Consider the following 21,060-nt stretch of genomic DNA (forward strand, 5'->3'; position numbering starts at 1 on the left):
GGCAGAGGGAACTGGAGAGTGACTGCCGTGGAAAGGCGTCGTCCCTCCCCATGGAATGAGCACAGCACTTGTTTCTTAGGGGAATCTCAGGGAAGTGATCTCATCTGGGAGCCAGAGCATCCCTGGTCCACACCCACTGCTGCTTCTGGCCACGAGCGGCTCTGAGCTTGCCAGCGGCTGTGCCGTGGGTTTCTGTGGCCACATGTCCACCTTCCAGGGAAGAAGAACCCAAATCAATATGTACTTTGGTGTCCCCTGAATGTTAAATGTGTGAAAAAGAACACGTAAGAATCAGAAAGCTTCCTCGTGTGTGAGATGAGGCGGGGGACCACCATGGCTGGAGAGTTCTGGGTCCCACTAGAGCCGAGTCTGGAGGAAGCCCTCACATGTGCACAGAGGTGTCAGCTGGGAGAGAGCTCGCATATTCACCAGTTCATCAGGTCCCTGCAGGCGGCCTCTTAACAAGCAGTCCACACAGCAGAGGGAGTGCTGGCTGCCCCTCTCCCCTCCAAGGTTTTGCTCTCAGTTCCCTACCCCCGAATGCCTTCTCATATTGTCAGCCCCATCCTGCACCTGCCTGTCAGGGGGCCCAGGGCATGTCCCACTCACCCTTTCCATCTACGCACCCTGTGCCCTTCTCTGACTGTCCTGCCTCCTGAGCCAACCCTCCCCACCTGGGGCGGAGAGTCCAGGGGACAGAACCATGCCATGGACTGCACCTGCATCCCCTTGGGGCCTAGAGTTACAAACACTAGGGGAAGCAATGGACAAATATGAAGTCAACACACACAAAGCGTGGGCTTGGGGCCTCTTTCCCCAATGGGAAACGGAGGCTAAGGAAGGTTACCTGCCGGGACCCAGTCTTCTAGCCGGTGGGGCACATGTAGAGTGGGGATCCAGCCCTCCCCAGTCCCTGGGCAGGGTTTTTGTTCCACTCCTTCCCCGAATCTCCCAGTGGGATTCAGCTGCCACTCTCAGAGCACCTACCAAGTGCCAGGATGGGCCAGGTGCCTTAGAAGAGTATTTCATTTAATTCTAACAAGTGATTTGGGATTTCTTCCCCATTGAACAGGTGAGGAAACTAAAGGTCCAAGACTGACTTGCCTGGGGCCCAGGTGCTGGTGCCGAGGTCTCATCCTGTCTGCTTCCCAGGCTACACATCTTTCAGTGCTTTTGAGCATCCTCATCAAAGCTGGCTGTGTCTGTGAGAGGGCAGGCAGGGCAGCTGAGAGCTCTCCTTGGTGGGGTCAGATAAGACCCCCTACTCACACCTGAAAATGACACCCTTCCAGCTGGACCAGTGATAGCCCTCTCTGAGAAGCTTTCATTTGAGTTGAAGCATTGAAGACCCTATGCTAACCTTACATTTGGTGCCAAAAGGGAGGCTACTTTAACCAAGCTGAGGGGGTTCTGTCCCTCCTCACCTCTGCTCCCTGCACAGTGTCTGAAATACAACAGGCTCTCAACAAAGTGGACAGAACAAATTCATGAATGAACAAGTGAATGAATGACCATGGCCAAGCTTATCAAATTAACTCAATATTCATCTGAGTAGAACATGAGCAGATGGGACGCAGGGCAGCCCTCCCTTTACCCTCGGCCCTCTGTCAATTCACCCTCTGCACCCCAGCCAGGCTCCACGGTGCCCTCATGATACATGCTGGGTGCTGACAGTCCCACCCTCTTCCCTGGCCTGCCAACCTCTCTCCCCTACTTCAGTAACCTTGTCTCATCAAAAACCGGTTCTGGTGTCCTATTTTGTGCTAGATAAACACATGCTTGCTGATGTGTGACTTATCACGACATGCTTCAACTCTCCAAAGCATGTGCAGCCCTACAGAAGGAAGAATTCTCTAAATCAGAAACCATCAGACACAGGCTGGGCAGCCTCCTGCAGTGGAGAGGGCCCCATCTCTAAGATCTGTGGTGGAGACCAAACGCTTGCAGGGGCAGGTGGATGTGGACTGAAATAGAGACACTGCATAAGCATCCGGGGGGGGGATGGAAAGACAGCAAGTGCTGGTGAGAGCAAAAATCTGCCCTTTTTATTATTTTTTAAAGAAATCAGGAGTTTGCCAATATGCTGTTTAAGCAGATGTCAGGTTCGTGGAAAACAGGCCTAAAAATTGAAAAGGGAAACACCAGGCTGAAATTTACTGTAATTAACATTATTTTCACTCCCAGCCTTGGACAGCCATCCCAGGGATCACCTCCCTCAGGAATAACGCGTGGATCACCTCCGTCAGGAACAAGACGGATGTCTTGGTGATGAAAGCCAGTGTATTTTCTGCCTTACATCATTTTTCTTTCTCTCTAGGTAGAGACATTGATCAAAATGGAGCTCTTTCTTTAAGCTTTCAGGAGCTACCATGATGGATTTTAAAACACACCAACAGTGATATTATGAATCTGTGTTGTAAGTTCATTTAAAGTGCAATGAAGGCTTGATTAACACACACACACACACACACACACACACACACACACACACACACACACACACACACACACACACACCAAGCTGCGTGGAAAAACTGGAGTCAAGAGATGTGACCCCAGCATCCACTTTAGGATCCGGCTGAGTATTTGGGGCCTTGGGCTGCTGCCTTCCTCCACTCACCTCAAAGTGGCCCAGGCTCCCAAGAACCTCCAGTCATACCCCAGCCCAGTCTTGCCTTCTGAGTCCCACAGTCAATGTCCAGCTGCCCACAGAACATTTTCACTTGGATGTCTTCTAGCATCCCTCACTTCACATGACCAAAGAGGTGCCCTAGATTTTCCCTTCCACACTGGTTTTTCCCCAAAGTCTCCCCATCGATGCACTTGGCAGTACCACCCTGATTGCTCAAGTCAGAAGCTTGGAGGTCCTTCCTCAGAATTTTCTGTCACTTCCCATCAGCAAACCGTGCAGGTTCTACCCTCTCCATCCCTCTCAAGTGCGTCCACTCTTCTCTCTTTCCTCTGACATCACCCAGCCCAAGTCATTCTCATCCTTTTCTGCCTGGACTTTGGCAAGAGCCTTCTAACTGGTCCCTCAATTCTAATTTTGCTCAGCTGCAAGCTATGCTCTTCACAGCAGCCACAGTGATCTTTTAAAAATGCCAATCAGATCCTGGAACTTTCCTGCTTCAAACCCTCCAGGTTCCTCGCATTGTATGTAGGGTAGATTCCAGACCCTTCCTCAGGGCCCACCAGGCCCTGCAGGACCAGTCTGCTCCTGTGCCATGAACTTCACCACTTCCTGCTTCCACCCACACTGCCTTCCTCTTTGCTCCTCAAACCAAGCTCTTTCCACCTCAAGGTCTTTCCCTTTGTGTGGAACAGTCTCCCCCCAATCTTTGCTTAGGCAGCTCCTTCTCCACCTCCAGTTTTAATGTCACAGCCTGGGAGAAATCTTCCCTGACCATGCTATGGAGAATCCATTCCTCTCCCTCAAAGCAGCTTCTTTGTTTCTTTTATTATGTAAACATAGTAACAGATGGCTACAAGAGCTATTTGCTTATTCTCCCCCTAGAGTTTAAGTTCTACAAGGGAAGGAACGAGTGGTGTGCTGGTCCCTGCTCACAAGAGACAATTGTGTGCAATCTTCCCGTTCAGTGATGCCTGTTGGTCACTTAAAGCTGACCATGGTGGGAGGATTAACACTACAGTAACTGGCCAATGGCTACAAAGAAGGACTCTCTCCAAGAGCCAGAATCGGTTGTTAACCATTTACCAGCACTCCACTGGAAGGGACTGTATCTTTATCCTCGGGATCTAGAACAATGCCTAGCACACGAAAGAGGCTCAAAATGCACCTACTGACATATAAGACAATATGAGACCAAAAAGAGAGAGAAAGAATAGAAATATTCAGGCCTCCAAGAACCTCACTAACCTCACACACTAACCTGCTAACAAGGAGCAGACAGGGAATGGGATACTCAGAGCCTCAGGGAGGGAGGGAGGGAACTCAGAGCACTGAATTTGGCTTCAGAAGCCCTAGTTTTAATCCCAGCACAGCTTCTAACTTGTTTTACGACTTTGGGCCAATTTCTTCTTCTTTCTGGCCCTCAGTTTCTTTATCTGTAAAAAGCACACACTGGACTAGATGCTGTATCTCTAAGTCCCTGTGTTGGATTTAATGAAGCCCATTTATGTACTCGGTTACCAATTTCTGTACCACCCACTCCCAGGTCACTGCACTTCACTACACAACTGTAGAGGGGGCTGTTTACATTGTAGTTGACTGGGTTATGAAGTGCACAGCCTGCACAGCTGTACGTGGCGGCCCTGCCCACTCTGTTCCTGGCCATTGGCCATTTCTAGGGGAGACGAATTAGACAGTGAGTCCTTCCCTTTCCTGACATACTAACCAGCTCAAAGAGCTCAGACAGTTTGGTTTTGGTTTTCCACCTCCTAAGATTGTCTCCTGCTTGTCATGAATGTGTGGATCAAGAGCCTTGGGCATCTGGGGTTAGCCCCAGCCCAGGGGGTGTTTGGACAAAGTAAGAAAAGGACAAAGCTCAGGATATGCAATTTGTGGCAAGGCTTTCCCTTGAAGAAGAGGAAGTAGGGCAGTGAGGACCCAGAGAACCGCTGGGCCTGTCTGTCCCTGGTCTTTGAATGCAAACTAAAAAAAGGAATTGCGAGGGCCCATCCCTTCCAAGCCTGCAGGGCCCGCCCTACAGTGGATACACCCTACCCATTTGAAAAGTTCTCCCTCTGCACAGAGCTCAACATAGATCCACCAGAACACAAGCTAAGCTGGATGCTATTGGCTAGGCTTGGTGGGGATGGAGGATGCTGGGGAGTGGAAGTGCTTTGGTTCTCTGAGGGTTATGCAGAACACTTTGGTTTTTGGTATATGTCAGTTACTCATGCTTTCAAAACTATCCCAAATGTTCACTCCTACTTTTAGGTCCTTAGGAGAGTTAAGGGCTCATGATTCTCTCTGCCTTTGCTAGAAAACAAAGTCCGGCCTTGTGAGGTGGTGAGCCAACTGTCACTGGAGGGATGCAAGCCAAGGAGAGCTATTTATCTGGGATGTTCAGGTTCCACGTTCCCCCCCAGGCAGACACGACGCTGAGGCCTCTCAAGAGGCCTCTGAAGCCCAGGAATCCTCATGAACCTGTGGATGATGAAGGGCCAACCATGCACTGGGGCCACCCATGCTCTAGCTGAAGTTGTTTTAAAATAGAATTCCTGTGTAAACTGGTGCAGTCACTATGGAAAACAGTGTGGAGGTTCCTCAAAAAACTAAAAATAGAGTTGCCATGTGACCCAGCAATCCCACTCCCGGGCATATATCCAGACAAAACTATAATTCAAACAGATACACGCACCCCTATGTTCACAGGAGCACTATTTACAATAACCAAGACATGAAAGCAGCCTAAGTGTCCATCGACAGATGAACGGATAAAGAAGATGTGGTACATATATACAATGGAATACTACTCAGCCATAAAAGAGAATGAAATAATGCCATTTGCAGCAACATGGATGGACCTAGAGATTATCATACTAAGTGAAATAAGTCAGAAAGAGAAAGACAAATATCTGATATCACTTATATATGGAATCTAAAATATGACACAAATGAACTTATCTACGAAACAGAAACAGACTCACAGACATAGAGAACAGACTTATGGTCGTCAAGGGGGAGAGGGGGTTGGGGGAGTGATGGATCGGGAGTTTAGAATTAGCAGATGCAAACTATTATATATAGAATGGATAAACAACAAGGTCCTACTGTATAGCACAGGGAATTATATTCAATATCCTGTGACAAACCATAATAGAAAAGAATATGAAAAAGAATGTATACATATGTGTAACTGAATCACTTTGCTGTACAGCAGAAATTAACACAACACTGCAAATCAACTATGCTTCAATAAAATAAATTTAAAATAAAATAAAATAGAACTCCTGTTGTCAACTTCTTTCTTGTGTTACACGTGGCTTTATACCCAGAGTCAAGGTTCTGGCTCAGGAAATGTTCACAGAAGCATGGAAGCACAGCCGCTGAAGACCTTTTAGAAACATGAAGGCCAAATATTTATTTTAGAAGGGACTGAATGGACATCTCAAGAGGGCACATGGCTCACTTAAGTTTAGAATTGGAGCCTGAACTTGACCCAGAGGTCCTCATCCACGGTCTAGGGCTTTTTCATTACCCTAGGCTTGGAGGGTCCAGTTAGTGAGAGAGGTAATCCAGTCCCAGGCTTTGGTTTCCACTTCTGCTCCATTCAGGGTTGGCCCAGATTGGTCCATCTGGGCTAAGCCATGGCTGATTTCAAACAGCCTTTCCTATAACATCAGGAAGAGGCAGGGTAGGTCTAATATTCAGTTAGCCACGAACTCCTCCGTGTGAATTAGTCTGCAACTGCTTTACTGCCCAGCAGGCTGAGCGGAGTCAAGGTTTAAAGAAGAGGGGCGCGGGCTGGCATGAACTGCCTGAGGCAGTGTCAAGACCCTAAGAGTTGGAGGTAGGGCAGGATGGTGGGACGCTATACAGGGGAGGAGAAGGTAAGAGGGAAGGTAGTGAACAGTGCCCACTGCCCGAGGGACAGGCAGCCTTGTGGAGAGGGAAGGTGGAGCTGATAAGATGATAGCTGATGAAATGCAGCTGATATGATAGAGAAGCTCACAGAAATATGATCATCACTTTGACAGTGATCCAGGAGGGCTTCTTGGAAGAGGAGGCCTTTCTGGAGCTGCTAGGGCCCAGAGAAAGCAGCAACCTCCTCTCCACTTTAACCTACATCCTCTAAGGACACTTGTTACTGAGAGGATTGGGGGTTTCCTCTTCTTTCATGGAGACAACAGACTTATTTGGACTGCCCTCCCCAGTGGTTCCTTGCTCTCCCCCTAACACATCCCTCCCTGCCCCCTTCCCAACTCCAGGCCAGTGCAATGCTCAGCAAAGCTTTGATCTGGGGCTTTTGGCCTCTGCTTCCACATAAAAGCTCCCTCCGCCCTCATGAGTGGGGCACCCTGGGCAGACCCCTCTTCCCTGGCCCGTCTCCGTCAGCAGTGGGCACCAGTCCAGTGGGGCCACTGCCAAGCCAAACAGCACTGCAGAAACACCAAGGGACCTGGCTACCAGGTGGTGTGAAAGTGCCCTCCTGGGCCTCACCCTGGGGTGGGCTGAGCACGACAGAAAATGGCCACACCTGCCAACTTCTCTGGACTCTTCCCGGTGTGTGCCAAGGGGATACTAGCCCTGGAGGGGGCTTTGACTAAACCTCCAAGAAGACAGAGCCAGGGCAGCTGAGAAATCATGCCACAGATGAATGGAGTCTAGGTGTGTCTCGTCAAAACGTCCCCCAGGCAAACCTGAGCCCCGTCGCACTTCAGTTCTGGATGAGTAGGGACTAGGGGTCACCTGTCCTTGCTGAGGGCCGCACAGGGTGACCTAGTGTCTCCTAGGGCATAGTGGGTGAGAAGAGTTTACGTGGGACAAGGGTGAACATTAAAACTTGACAACTCACGTTTAATGGATATTAAAAAATTACAAGCAAATCAAAACTTAGGTTTCACAGCAATTATTGCTTATGATGAAGGTAAGTGAAAAGACTGAGTTGATTTAAAGTCAGTTGAATGAAAATTATTAAGTGAAAGTACTCCAGATGTTACACAGATATGGCCAGAGCTGTGTGAGCAGTACAGGGAAAGCAGGAAAGAAGATGGGCTTTGGAGATGATCAAACCTGAATTTGGAGTCTGGATCTCATTTTTATCGGCAGCTGCAAGACCTCAGTCAAGTCACGTGACCTCTGGGAATTGCAGTTTCTGGAGTCAGACCCTCTGGGTTCCAATCCCAGGCTGTGACTTTATGACCCTGGTGACCTTGGGTAAGTTACTTAACGACATGCATCCGTTTCCTCATCTCTAAAATGGAGGAGATAACAGCACCCCTCTTTTAGGATTATTGAGAAGACGAGTGCTCAGAACAAAGTCTGGGGCTTCCCTGGTGGTGCAGTGGTTAAGAAACTGCCTGCCAATGCAGGGGTACACGGGTTCCAGCCCTGGTCCGGGAAGATCCCACATGCCGCGGAGCAACTAAGTCTGTATGCCACAACTACTGAGCCTGTGCTCTAGAGCCCGTGAGCCACAATTACTGAGCCGACGTGCCACAACTACTGAAGCCCGCACGCCTAGAGCCTGTGCTCCGCAACAAAGAGAAGCCACCACAATGAGAAGCCCGCTCACTGCAACTAGAGAAAGCCCGCACACAGCAACGAAGACCCAATGCAGCCAAAAATAAATAGATAAATAAATTTATTAAAAAAAAAAAAGAACAAAGCCTGATTCATGGAAGCCCCCAATGACTGTTAGCAAGTAGTACACATTTATTGAGCACGTCATCCCTGCCAGACATGTTGTTTGGTAATCAGTATTATTTCTATTTATTCATACTAATCCTACAAGGTAGGCGTTATAATTCCCATTATACATTCTAAAGAGAGGATGTGAGCTGCCCAAGGTCACACACTTAGTGAGTGCCAGGGCCGGTATTCAAACCTCAAGTCAGTGGTTACATGCCCCAAATATGAACCTCACTGGGCTCAGACTCAGTCTCCCCACATGTACAATGGGTTTATTGTCATCTCCCCAGTCACCAGGGCAGAATCTGGTCTGGTGGTTCCCAGGGATTGGACCATAACCTGGTCCACTATTGGGGTCTACTGTTCAGCCCCTGCCATCTTCTCTGGGCACTCCCAGCTCCTTCTGGGGTACCGGAGGACACATCCACATTCTGCGGTCCATGGAGGATGTCTGAATCACTACCCTTCTGTGGGAAACGAGGCATCTTAAACTTCTGCTCCACCCCGCTGTTCCCTGGGAAGTCCATTACATACCTAGGTTTTTTCTGTGTCAAAACAAGGTCTGTCCCATGTCTCCTTGTGTCCTCTCTGAGTCACAGTAAATAACACTGAACAGCATGGGGCCAGCTGGGCTGGCCTGGGCTGCCTGCTCTGAACACTTTGCCCCTTTCAAGGCCCTTCTCCCTTCAAGATCCCCTCCTCCGCCTCAGCAGCCCGCCAGCAACTACCACCACACTCTTGTCTGGAAAGAAAGGCTTTACTAACCAATGGTCTGCGAAGTGTCAGGACTGAACGCCTAGGGGACTGGTATCCTAAGAAAGGTGACTGGGGAGAGGGTGATACTTATCTCAAAGGGGATTAACTAATGGGATTTCAGGCTGCTGCAGGCTGGGGGGAGGTCTTCACTGATTCATTCATTCCACGACTACTTATTACTTGCCTCCTCTGGTTGGGCACTGCTCTGGACCCTGGGATACACACGTAAAACAACATATAGAAATTCTTGCTCTCATGATGACACTCCGTTGGAGGAGACAGACAATAAACAAGGTGAATAAAGAAAATTGGTAATAATGCTCGCTAGTGAGAAATACCCCAGCGGGACTAAAGCAGGCACGGGGGTTTATATAAGGGGGTGCATGCAGGGGAGGCTGACATTTTAGTTAGGGGTATAGGAAAGGCCTCCATGAGAGGCGGGTGTTGGAGTTAAGACCTGAAGGAAGCGAGAGAGGCTCTTTGGTGAAGAGCATCCAGGCAGAAGGAATAGCAAGTGCGAAGCCCAAGGCGCCAGGTATGTTTGAAGAACATTCCAGAAACTGTGTGGGTGGAGCCGAAGCAGCAAGTGGTGGAGGAGTAGAGGATGAGGTGGAAAAGGCAGGGGAGTCAGATCACACAAGCCTCTCACCCAGAGAAGAAGGGGAGCCCCGGAGAGTTCGTGGCAGAGGGATAGGACATGATCCCATCCACATTCAAGCAGCATCCCTCTGGCTACTGGGTGCAGGAGCTCAAGGGACAGGGCGGATGCAGGGAGACCAGTTGGTTGCCACAAGCCACGGGAGCCTTTCTGGGCACCCCCAGAGCAGCCCCCAGACCCCTGCCTGTCTCCTGGTCCTAGTCCTCCGGGCTGAGCAGAGGTGGGAAGACGGATGGCAGACCAGAGCTTTCACAGCAAGGATCATGGGGACCAGTGCGACTCACAGACTGGGGGTGGGGGGAGGGGCTAGTTTTAAGATGTGCTCAAATGCAGAGATGCACACGGAAGAGAGAGGGAAGAGGAGGGACCATCTCGGTGACCATTTTGACATATTCCGGACAACCGGAGGGGCCTCTTGGCAAGCCAGCCAGCATGTCTGCCCCTGGCTGGCCTCACCGTCATTAGCAAGCACATTCCACAGTTGATGTTTGGCTTGTGGTCTGGCCTGGCCTTCTCGTTGGTTTCTTCTGCTCTGAAAGGCTTTTAAAATCAGAATCTGGGTTCTCTTTAAGTTTGGGGCATGAATCACTGCTTCTGGGCCTGGAAAGGGGATAGAGGGACAGGAGGGCCCATGCCACGGGTTCTCCCTCTCTCTCAGGCCTGCGTGCCACTAAGCATGTATACGTGACAGGCTCCCAGTCAAAACATTCCAAGTCAGACTCGCTTCCAAGCTCCCAGCCAACATTTCCACCTGCCCAAGAGCCCCGCAAAGTCGACATGTCCAGGATCCACTCAACTTCCTGGTCCTTAACACCCCACCTCCTCCATATTCTCTCCTTTTCCTTCCCTGACCAAGGATGTTCCATTCTGCCCCTCACAGGTTCCCTCTTCCTCTCTCCTCTCACCACCTTTACATCAGGCTCTGGCATCCTCCTGCCTGGGTTGCTGCAGTAGCCATCTGAGCAATCCACTTGCTTCTAGTTGTTGTCCTGTCACATTCAACCTACACCCATATCCCCACCCCGCCCCGCCAAGGAGCTTCTCAAAACATACATTAGAACATGCTCTACCCTCCCTCAAAAACCTTCAGTGGCTCCCGTCTGCTATATCCAAATGCCTTAGTTGGCATTCGGTCCTCTCTCGGTGGCCTCAGCCCATGTTCCATTCTTGCAGTTCTGCACATACTCCAGCATCCTGCCAACCAAACATCAGGCTGTTCCCCAGATATATTCTCTGCTCTTCTTGCAGTTACAAATCATCTCTTTTTCACCTCTCAAATTCCAGAGTCTTTTATCTGTAGCTCTCTTACAGCTTTTATTACTTCCTCCCTTGTATTAGTTATTTTATTTTATTTTATTTTTTTTGGCTGCATTGGGTCTTCGTTGCTGCGCACGGGCTTTCTCTAGCTGTGGCGAGCGGGGGCTATTCTTCGTTGCGGTGTCCGGGCTTCTCGTTGTGGTGGCTTCTCTTGTTGCGGAGCACAGGCTCTAGGTGTACGGGCTTCAGTAGGTGTGGCACGTGGGCTCAGTAGTTGTGGCTCACGGGCTCTAGAGCGCAGGCTCAGTAGTTGTGGCACACGGGCTTAGTTGCTCCGCGGCCTGTGGGATCTTCCCGGCCCAGGGCTCGAACCCGTGTCCCCTGCATTGGCAGGCGGATTCTCAACCACTGTGCCACCAGGGAAGCCCTGTATTAGTTATTTATCCAAAGATCTCTCTCCTACTAGACCATAAACTCTTTGAAGGACAGGACTTATCTCTTAACTTTTATCCCTCAGAGCCCTTAGCACAGCACCTAATACAGGCTACTGTGTTGGGACCTCTTGGCGGTGCATCTGCAAAGAAACATGAGACATCTATCTTGCCCTTAAATATCTTTCTGTTGACTTAGACAGTTCTTACATTCATTCAACACATATTATTTGAGCAGTACTACGTCTGGCACTGTGGAAGAGCTGGCAATACAGAGACTGATAGGAGATGTGGTCCCTGCTCCAGTCCAGTGGGCAAAGCTGTCCAGGCTATTATAATACCGTGTTGTGTATGGGGTATAACACTGTAAGAAGTATAGGCATCTTGAGATCACAAAAGTAACGGATCCAAGGTCTGACTCAGATGAGGCTTTCAGGAGGAAGACCTGAAGAATAAGTGAGAGACAGCCAGGAGAAAGGAGGGGGTCAAATGGGATACAGGGAACAATGTGAGTGAAGGACAGAGACAGCTGGTGCGTTTGAGACACTAAGAAGCTCAGTTTAGTGGAGCTGCCATAGGGGTGTAGACGTGCCCATGCACATGGTGCTGCTAGAGGGGAGTCCTGAGTGCAGGCTATTCAGGGTCTGGTGAGCTCTATTAAAGAGGCTGGACTCAACCTAAGGCAATAGGGAGCCACTGAAGGTTTTAAGCAGGGGAAGTGACTACACACTCAGTTTGTGTTTTAGCCTCACTTTGTCTGCTACAGAGGAAGGTCTGGGTGGATGGGGGCAGGAGGGAGTTTGGGCCTCAGGCTGGTCCCAGGGGCTTCCTGCTCTGCCTCCCCCAGGCAAGCCTGTCCTCTTTTTCCTGTTGGAGCATCCCTTTCCCACCCGACCTGGGCTTCTCTTTGACAGTCCCCATCCTGAGTCAGGTGCTTCCTTCACCTGAACACTCACAACAGCTTCAGTGGGGCCCAGAATCGCAGGGTTGGAATGACCCTGATCGGCTCTGTTTAACCCCTGCTGGACACCTCCTCCCGTGCCAGTCCATCTGTCTGGGAGCAGTTCTGACCAGGATCCTCAGCTAAACTGGTGTCCCCGTAGCCCCTCTCTGGCTTTCCTCTGTCCCACCTGGGGCCACACAGTGACCAACAGCTTGTGGCCTTGTGGGGGACACAGACAAGGTCACTAAATTAATAACCCTCCCAATACCAACTCCCATCTCAAATTCCCCCTTGTGCCTCGGCCTCTCAAACTCTGATTCCACGCTGTGTCTCCAGCCCAGCCTGGCTATGAATCCTGTGAAACTGCAGGCGGGAGAGGTGGGCTGGAAACCTGGGAAGCAGGACAATTGGTTACATCTTGGTTTCACCACTGACTGTTTGTGACCCTGAGAAAGTCATTTCCCTTCCCTGGACAGTGTTTTCTCTTCTGCTTGACTGGGGATTGGGTTTAGGTGACACCGGTGAGTCTCAGCCTTGGCTGCCCATTAGAATTACTGGGGAGCTTTAAAAAATGCCAAGGCTGGGCTTCCCTGGTGGTGCAGTGGTTGAGAGTCCGCCTGCCGATGCAGGGGACACGGGTTCGTGCCCTGGTCCGGGAGGATCTCACATGCCGCGGAGTGGCTGGGCCCGTGAGCCATGGCCGCTGAGCCTGCGCGTCTGGAGCCTGTGCTCCACAACGGGAGAGGCCACAGCAGTGAGAGGTCTGTGTACCACAAAAAAAAAAAAAAAAAAGCCAAGGCCAGGCTCCATCATGGAGAGTGATGATGTGCTCTGGTGGGGTCAGCGAGAAGTTTTGTTTTACACCATAATTCTCTTGTTCACCCATGAATGAGGACCACTGGACTTGCTGACTGTCTGCAGACCAGGAGGGGAGGCTGAAGCAGGCAGGTAAAGAACCCGAGAAGTGACCTCCTATTGAGGAGGATTAGCCCAGCAGGACCATGGCAGCACCAATACCCGTGGCTGTGGAAAGGCCAGCATTTCAAGTTCTGGCTTCTTGCTTTCGCCAAGAGGGCTATTCCAGAGCCCAGCATCAAATGCTTGAAGGGCGCCCCCAAAGGTTCTCAAAGGGGTCTTGAGGCAGTAACTGGAGACAGAAGCATCTTCTGAATTCCACGGCTTAAAAATCATTCCACAGCCCTGGCTGTGTGCCTTCAGAACTGCTCTATGGGCACCCCTGCATCTACGGACACCAGCACTTTGCATGGGCCCTGCAGCCCATGTGTGATCTGCGCCTTCCTGCCCTCACAGAGGCTGAGCCTTATCTGATTTGGAATTTCCAGAACCTGGAGATGCCTGAGATTTAGTGGGTGCTCAGTACATACTGGCCAAATGGACGAGCCACACAGTTTCTTCATGTGTCAAGAGGGATACTGGTGCCTTCCTTGCCAACTCACAAGCCTGCAGGGAGAACTCTGTGAGCAGTTGCTCAGCCCCACACTCAGAAGGGCCCCCGCTTGGTTTAATGCTCTGCCATGGCCACCTTGAAATTCTTAATAGTCTTTAAACAAGGAGCCCTGTATTTTCATTTCACACTGGGCCCCACAGATTATGTAGTTGATCCTGCATATGTGGTAAGTGGTGGGAATAAACTCAGAGAAGAACTCTGTCTACATACTATTTATGGGACCTTATGGTTGCCACCAGTCACCAAATATAAGAGGCTATGAGCTCCAGGAAAAGAGCAATTCCAGTAGAAGGAGAAGAGATGGATCTCACTTTGTGGTCTTCTTCCTGGCAGTAGGAGAAAGCAGTAGTCGGAGGGCCTGGGGATGGGCAAGACAGAAAGGACAGGCGGTGGAGACTGCAGACACCCCCAGTGGTCTACAGAGAATGATTTCAATGATCTTGTCCTACCTGCCTGCCACAGATGTAGAAAACCTACCATTAGAACTTCATTCCTTTGGCCGAAGCACTGCTTGCTCCTTAAGTTCCTCTGACGAGTGTAGCAAACTAGGTTTCTAATCTCATCTTTGGCCAGAAAATCTGTCCCTGAATTCCTATGTGATCTTGGGGAAATCACAGGAAATCATTTAACTTTGAAAAGCCTCAGTTTCCCCCTCTATCTAATGGACCTACCAGCCTCGACAGGACCTCTGACCTCACCTGGCCTATTCTGACTGACAGAACAAATACCCGGGAGCGCTCTTTGCAGACTGTTGGGAGCTGCATCCACTTACTCGTTTCATGGTTTTTCCATGGCCTTCTTGAGGCCCAGTCTGCAAAGAAACAGGTCCTGGAAATCTGCAGGGTCAGGATTCCTGTAGCCTGGCCCAGCCGGGTGATGCTGCTGGGGGAAGAAAGCTGTCAGCCCCAGCTACGGAGGCAGGAGCCCCTTCTCTGTGTCATCCTGTTTGGAATCCTGGAGCACACTGCTATAGCAACTTGCCTAACTCACCCCACATGCCACGTGGAAAAACCTCTGCCCGCTTTAGGGCAGCATCACCCAAGCCACAGACTGGCTTCTTCTATGTTGCAGGATGCCGCCCATCATCACAAGGGCCCAGGTAGAACCCATCTGATCGGCGATGGAGTAGTGGGGTAAGGGGCCGAACCAGGCCAGGCAGGTCCCTTGCCTCAACGTTTTGGTCTCACCTATTTCAGGTCCTGGCACCTGAAATTCCATCATTAGCCCCTTGATCCTTTGGCTCAAGGCACAGCCCAGTTAAAATGCAAATCACTTTGAAGGACACATGAAGCTGTCATCACTCATTAGTGCTGTGCAGCATGAATTAACTCGTTAGGCCTGGAGCTCAGAGCAGGTTTTGATTAGGGGAAGCAGAGGCAGGGAAGGGAGGAGAGCAATGCCCAGCCTAGACCCTGAGGAGGTTGGAGAGACAGTCAGAGTGGCCCAGAATATTGGGACTTGGGGGCAGATGGTAGAGCCCCACTCGGCCCCGAGCAGGGAGGCAAGTGAGGGAGAGAGGCTCCCGTATTAAAAGGCAGGGCGTGAGGACCACTTCTCACCAAGCCAGCACCTTGAGTGGGAAATCGCTGTCTAGCTGAGTCTGAAGGAGAGAGCTGCTTCTCCTGGACCCGTGCCCACGTGAGGATGGCCATTTGTGTACAGATCTCATTTTCCCTGCAGACAGTATCTTCCAGCAAGGGCATCTTATTCATCTTTCTGTGCCCTCCTGAAGAGACATTATGCGTGGATTAAGGGCAAACACCAAACATCGCCTCTTAGTCAGCATGACCCTGGATGAACCATTTAACTTCTCACGTGTAACCTGGTGATTGCTGTAGTGACTTCCATAGCGAGGCCTAGCTGAGATGTGAGAAAATGCTTGACGCAGTGCCTGGTATCAGGCACTGAGGGCTTACTGGGTGCCAGATGCTGTTCCAAACACTTGATATGAGTGAACCACGTAGAGATCATCTAAAGCACACATCAGCCTGTGAAGTCGTTATTCTACCCATTTTACAGATGAGGAAATGAGGCCCAGAGGGACTTATCCAGGGTCACCCAAGCAGAAAGGACTTGAATCCAGTTGGGCTCCCAGGCCACACACGTAATGATCATCACTCCAGCTCAGTAAGCTCGAAGGTGGAGGAAGTTTGGGATAGAGGCGGTGGGGGTGGAGATGGGGGCACGTTTGACCACACTGACGTCTTCCTCCAGGAGGAATTTTATTCATCTCGTGAAGGTCATTAAGTACAGAGTATGAAAACCCTTCATGGAATTTTGGGGGAGCTTATTTATTTTTGGCTTACGAGATGACTGACTCCAGTCTCCTCCCCTTCTCCCCTGGCTGGTAACCTTCTGGGCTTTCAACTAAGAATTGGTACACTCAGGATTTACATGTTGGGGGATGGGGACCCTCCTTCCTGGACCACAGCTCTCTAGAGCAAGCACTCCACACTGAGGGCGTGTGGGTGACTTTGGAGCTCATAATCGTTTTGGGAAAATAGTTTCAAATGGCTATGAATTCCTGAGGGTAGCCCATGGTTCGGTGGTGTTGGGATAGGGGCATTAAGCTATGAGGGCCAGACGAGACACCGTTTTTGGAATGTGTTAGTGCAAGTTTAAAGCTTGTTTTGTAGCTGACCCTCCCTGAGCCAGCCAGAGGCTGTCACTACCTGGGGAGGATGGTGATGGATCCTTTCTCTTTGCAACTGCAATAGAACAATGTAAGTAAGATCTGGAAGCCTGTAGTGAGACAAGAATCTCCAAAGTCAGGCATTAAGCAGAGAAAAGAGGGCTTTTTAATTCTCCAAAAACTCCCTTCTATACAGCAAGAGCCAAGCTAGGCCAGCTAAGACCATAGTTCCGTCCTAAGCAATGAAGGGAGAGGATGGAACGGAAGTCCCTGCTGCTGGAGGAAGCTGTCACTGCAGGAGGGGAGACAAAGAGGTTCACAGAGGGCAAAATGAAGGTGAGCTGCTGTCTGAGTTTCTCAAGGACCCACAGCCCTGTGGGTGGGCTGGGAACAATGAGGATGTCTAGCTGAGGGGATAGACATCCTATCTCTGGGGGATCCACTGCAGGGTAGAGATAGGGGCATGGTGAATAAGAAGAAAGAGGGTCATATTCCACTTTCATCTCGTTAGGGCCCCCAGGGTCTGCCTGTGCAAGGGTCCAGAAGCTCCACGGTTAATGGTGGCTGAGAGGCTTGGCTGACAAGCTCCCAGCAGGGCGGGCACTGGGGAGGCAAAGTGACAAACTTTATCTCCTTCCCTGATCTTCCCAAGCTGGAGAGCAGGACTTGGGTCTTTTTAGTCTTTGCACACCTGTGGTGCCCAGTACTGTGCCTTTTCCATACAAGGTTTTTCTGCTGAATAAGACCCCCACCCACAAGGACACACAAGGGAGTGGTATGGTTCTTCTCTCCAACGACACAAAACACTCATGCCAGGATCATACTGACTTCAAGACAGCCTCAATGGCAAAAACAAAAACAGAAACAAAAAACCCTGAGTTCCCATTATGACCAAGATTTTGGGCCAGGCCTTTGGGAGAAGGGGTTAGGAAAGTTTAGGTTTATTTATGAGTATGAAGTATGAAGGTTACATCTCTGCATCCTTACTTAGATCCCTTACTCAATGGCCAGTAATGAGCAATGATGATGATGATGATGGAGAAGAAAGACAAACTCCTAAATGCTCAATATGTGCCTGCAATTTTCCAAGTACTTTATATACATCATAAATCTTTGGATACTCTTTAAGTTCTATTGTTATCATCCCCATTTTGCAGATGAGAAAACTGAGGCACAGAGCTGGTTGGTAACTTGCCAAGGAAACAGAGTCCCAATTAGCAGAGGCCAGACCCGTCCCAGGCAGTGAAACCCCAGGGCCTTCACAACCACGCTCTGTCTGATCTCCCTATGTGTCTTTATGTCACCTGTCAGGTAACAAGTGCTCAGTAAAGACTGAGTTTTTTTTTCTGCTTCCAAACTGGGAGGATTTCACTTTTATTTTTAAAAATTTTATTGAAGTATAGTTGATTTACAATGCTGTGTTTAATTTCTGCTGTACAGCAAAGTGACTCAGTTATACATATATATATTCTTTTTCCTAATCATATGCATTACAATAGGCAAGTTCTGATCAATGGGTCTGTTCTCTCTGAACGTCAGCTATAAAAGTCTTTGGACCTGTCTAGTTTTTTTCTGGCTTTCTTGATAGTTCTGCCCATCTCATCACCCTTCACAGCCTGCAGCAGAAGCTCTGGAAAGATCAAGGCACTGAACTCATAATGGCCTTAATGAGGACTCCCCCACCAACGTGGCCTGTGACAAGTCCCTGCCCAGCCAAACTGTGCCATCACCAGTAGGCAAGCTTCCTGATAATCCTCACGTTGAATCCGTGTGATGCACAGATGAGACATCAACATCAGTCCTGCTCTGGAGCTGGGGGAATGGACCCAATGACCTCTGTGACCCTTCTAATCTCCAGAGTCACTACTGACCACAGTCATCTTTGTGGTTTTCAAATATTCATCTTTTTGTTCTTTAACTACTGTAGTTCCAGGAAATAACACTCTAATGTACAAACAGTCCCACTTTAAGGTCTAGCCACACTCTACACACTCCTTTAAGGCCCAGTCCAAATGCTATCTCCTCCTGCAGGAAGCCTTATTCAAGCGGAACTGAACTTCTCCTGTTCGAATTGCAGCCCTTAGCTTCTCTGTGCCATTCACTCCCCAGCGCTTCTATTTAGCTTTCCCTGGTCTCACCTTGTTCTCAGCTACAGGCAGGGCCCTGACTGCATACATGCTTGGGCCCCACCCCCAGTTCCTTGCAGGCAGATGTTGTTCCAACACTGATTGATATGTTTAATGAATCCCATATTTCAAGAGCTCAGACTGACCAGACATAACTCAGGAGTGGTTTTCTCCATATGAAGGGAGCTCTGAGTCACAAATCCTGTCCCTGTCCTTCACTGCACGTCCTTACCCCCCTCCATCCCTGCTTTATCATTATCAACCACCGATTCAGCCCTACTGTGTACCAAGCCTTGTGTTAAGAACTTTTCTTACAGGGCCAGCCTGACTTAATCATGCCAACAGCTTTATGGTCTCAGAATATCTATTTCCATTCACAGAGGAGGATACCTGTTGTAGAGATTGCATAACACGCCTACGGCTGTACGGCTAGTGGGCAGCAAAGCCAGAACGGGAAGGCAGGTCTGATTTCAAAGCTTTTGCCCCTTGAGGTCTGGACTGTCTCTAGCCCCTAAAGCAACCACTTCAACTCAAGTTCTGGTGGGGCCACATATCTGGGGTCACACAGGAGTGCATTCCCTTTTTCTATGGCTGGGTCTCCTAGTGATTTGAAGGCAGTTCCTAGAGTTCCCCCTCTTGCCTAAATGACCTAGAGAGGGCTTCACCACCTCCTCCGGCAGCCGGTTTCTAGATATATGCTGGCCTGGTCGCAGCTCTTCCCCCTCTGTCCCCAACGCTCTCTCCTCCCCAACTTAAAGCATCAATGTTTGTTTTCAGTTGTGACTCTACGATCTGAACTGAACCCCACCAGCACAGCCCCTTTCAACTACAGGCCCTCCCAGAAGCTCCACTACAGACCGACACTGGGTGCACTTGTTTCCCGTAGTACCCCGGGACTGGGTGAGCTTGCTTGGGCTGGGGGATCTCCACCTGTGCTCTTTGAGGGCGCCTCTCCCCCTGCCACCGCATCTGACTCCTACTACTGGCCCCAGCCCAGACCTGGAGCCCACGCAGAAGGGAAGGCTAGGCCCTTCGGCCAGTTTCCGAGGTGCTGGTCCCCGCCAGAGCACTCGGCCACGCCAAGGAGGGGTCCCACAAGCTTTCCCGATCCGTAGAACAGCGCCTCTGGCCGCCGCCACCAAGTGGCGGGTCCCGCCGGAACTCGGAGTGTGGGGACTCCCGGGCCGGGTGCCCCAGTGAGGATAGCCCAGGGCTGGCCTCGCTCCGGGCCGCCCGCCCCGCCGGCCTGGGGTCCCCGCCGCGCCGCGACACCTGGAGTGCATTAGGCGGCGGCGCACGTCTCAGCGATGGCGGAATCCCCTGCATTATTGAATGAGCGCACAGTTCTGAGCGCGGGCTGGGGGGGCGATGCCCCGTCCCTATCTCGAGGGTCAGGTAATGTTTTCGGGAGCCCTGGACTGCCGAGCTGCTCTCCGCAGCCTTCCGCTAGGCCCGCGACGGCTCACCAGAGCCTGGGCGCCGACCACCTCAAGGCTGCGCTCCGTTCCGGCCCGAGGGACCCTGGGCGGCTCTTGGCTCCCGGCTCTCCCCCAGCACTCCCCCTTCCCTGGGACCGCCGCAGCAGGCTCTCCACTCTTAGGGATGCTTTCTCCAGGCGCCCTGACCCCTTCCCTCGCTCAGGACGCGCGCCCTCGGCGCTCCCGGGACCGCGAGTGACCCCCGCGGCGGCGCGGAAAGCTCGGCGGGGCGCTTGGAGGTAAGCAGGGCGCCCGGCGGGGCCACCAGCCCTCGGCGCTTTTCAACTCGAGTCTCTTCAACTCCACCAAAGTCCCGGCCTCTGGCCGCCTCCGCGCGCCTCCCTCTAGCGCGGAACTTGGCGGAGTCGCTCGACTGCAGCCAGTTCCCGGGGGACCCACGTCCCCGAGAGCCGCCGAGGTCGGACCCTGGGAGCGCACCGCGACCGGCTCCTGGCAGCTGTATCCCAGGCCTCGGCGGGTCAGGGAGGGGCTCCCGGAGGCGGAGGGGTGGGGTGGGGGGGTATAAGGGGGCACGTACCTGGCCACAGGCTGAGGGCCCACGCCACCAGGAGGCCCCTGGTCAGGTCCATGGTCCGCGGCGCGGCGGCGGGGCGCGGTGCGGAGCAGCGGCGGGGGGCGGCGAGCCAGAGCGACAGCCTCCTCTGCGAGGCGCCCCGAGCCTGCACTGCGCGCGGCGCCCGGCTCCCTGACAGCCGTGGCTCCTTCAGAGGAAGTGGGAGGGCTCGAGCGGCGGGGAGGGGCGCCCGGACACCGCTGGGCTCTGGCTGCGGGCCAGTCGCGGCCCCTCTGCCACCTGGGCAGGCGGCGGGCTGCGGCCTCGACGCCGCTCCGGATCTCTCCTTCTGCCTCCACCCCACCTCTGCCTTAGGAGAAAATTCCAGAGAACCGCTCCTGGGAACCACCTCACCAGTGGAGCGCCTGCCTCCACACCACCACTACCACCAAATTCAGAGTCTGTTCAGGAAGAGTGGCT

The 21,060-nt window shown here is 51.5% G+C and overlaps 1 protein-coding gene across 2 annotated transcripts in view; it reads right to left on the minus strand.

Annotated features, from left to right (window-relative positions):
- Positions 1-20,727, minus strand: part of ITGA11 (integrin subunit alpha 11) — a 125,473-nt gene extending 104,746 nt beyond the window's left edge. For both annotated transcript variants that reach the window (XM_060169791.1, XM_060169783.1), the window contains exon 1: positions 20,605-20,727. In XM_060169791.1, the coding sequence (XP_060025774.1) occupies positions 20,605-20,656 (52 nt within the window). In that variant the 5' untranslated portion in view covers positions 20,657-20,727. The remainder of the gene's footprint in view (positions 1-20,604) is intronic.
- Between the last annotated feature and the right edge of the window lie 333 nt (positions 20,728-21,060).

This window comes from Lagenorhynchus albirostris, chromosome 1, assembly GCF_949774975.1.
Source record: "Lagenorhynchus albirostris chromosome 1, mLagAlb1.1, whole genome shotgun sequence".
Lineage (NCBI taxonomy): Eukaryota > Metazoa > Chordata > Mammalia > Artiodactyla > Delphinidae > Lagenorhynchus > Lagenorhynchus albirostris.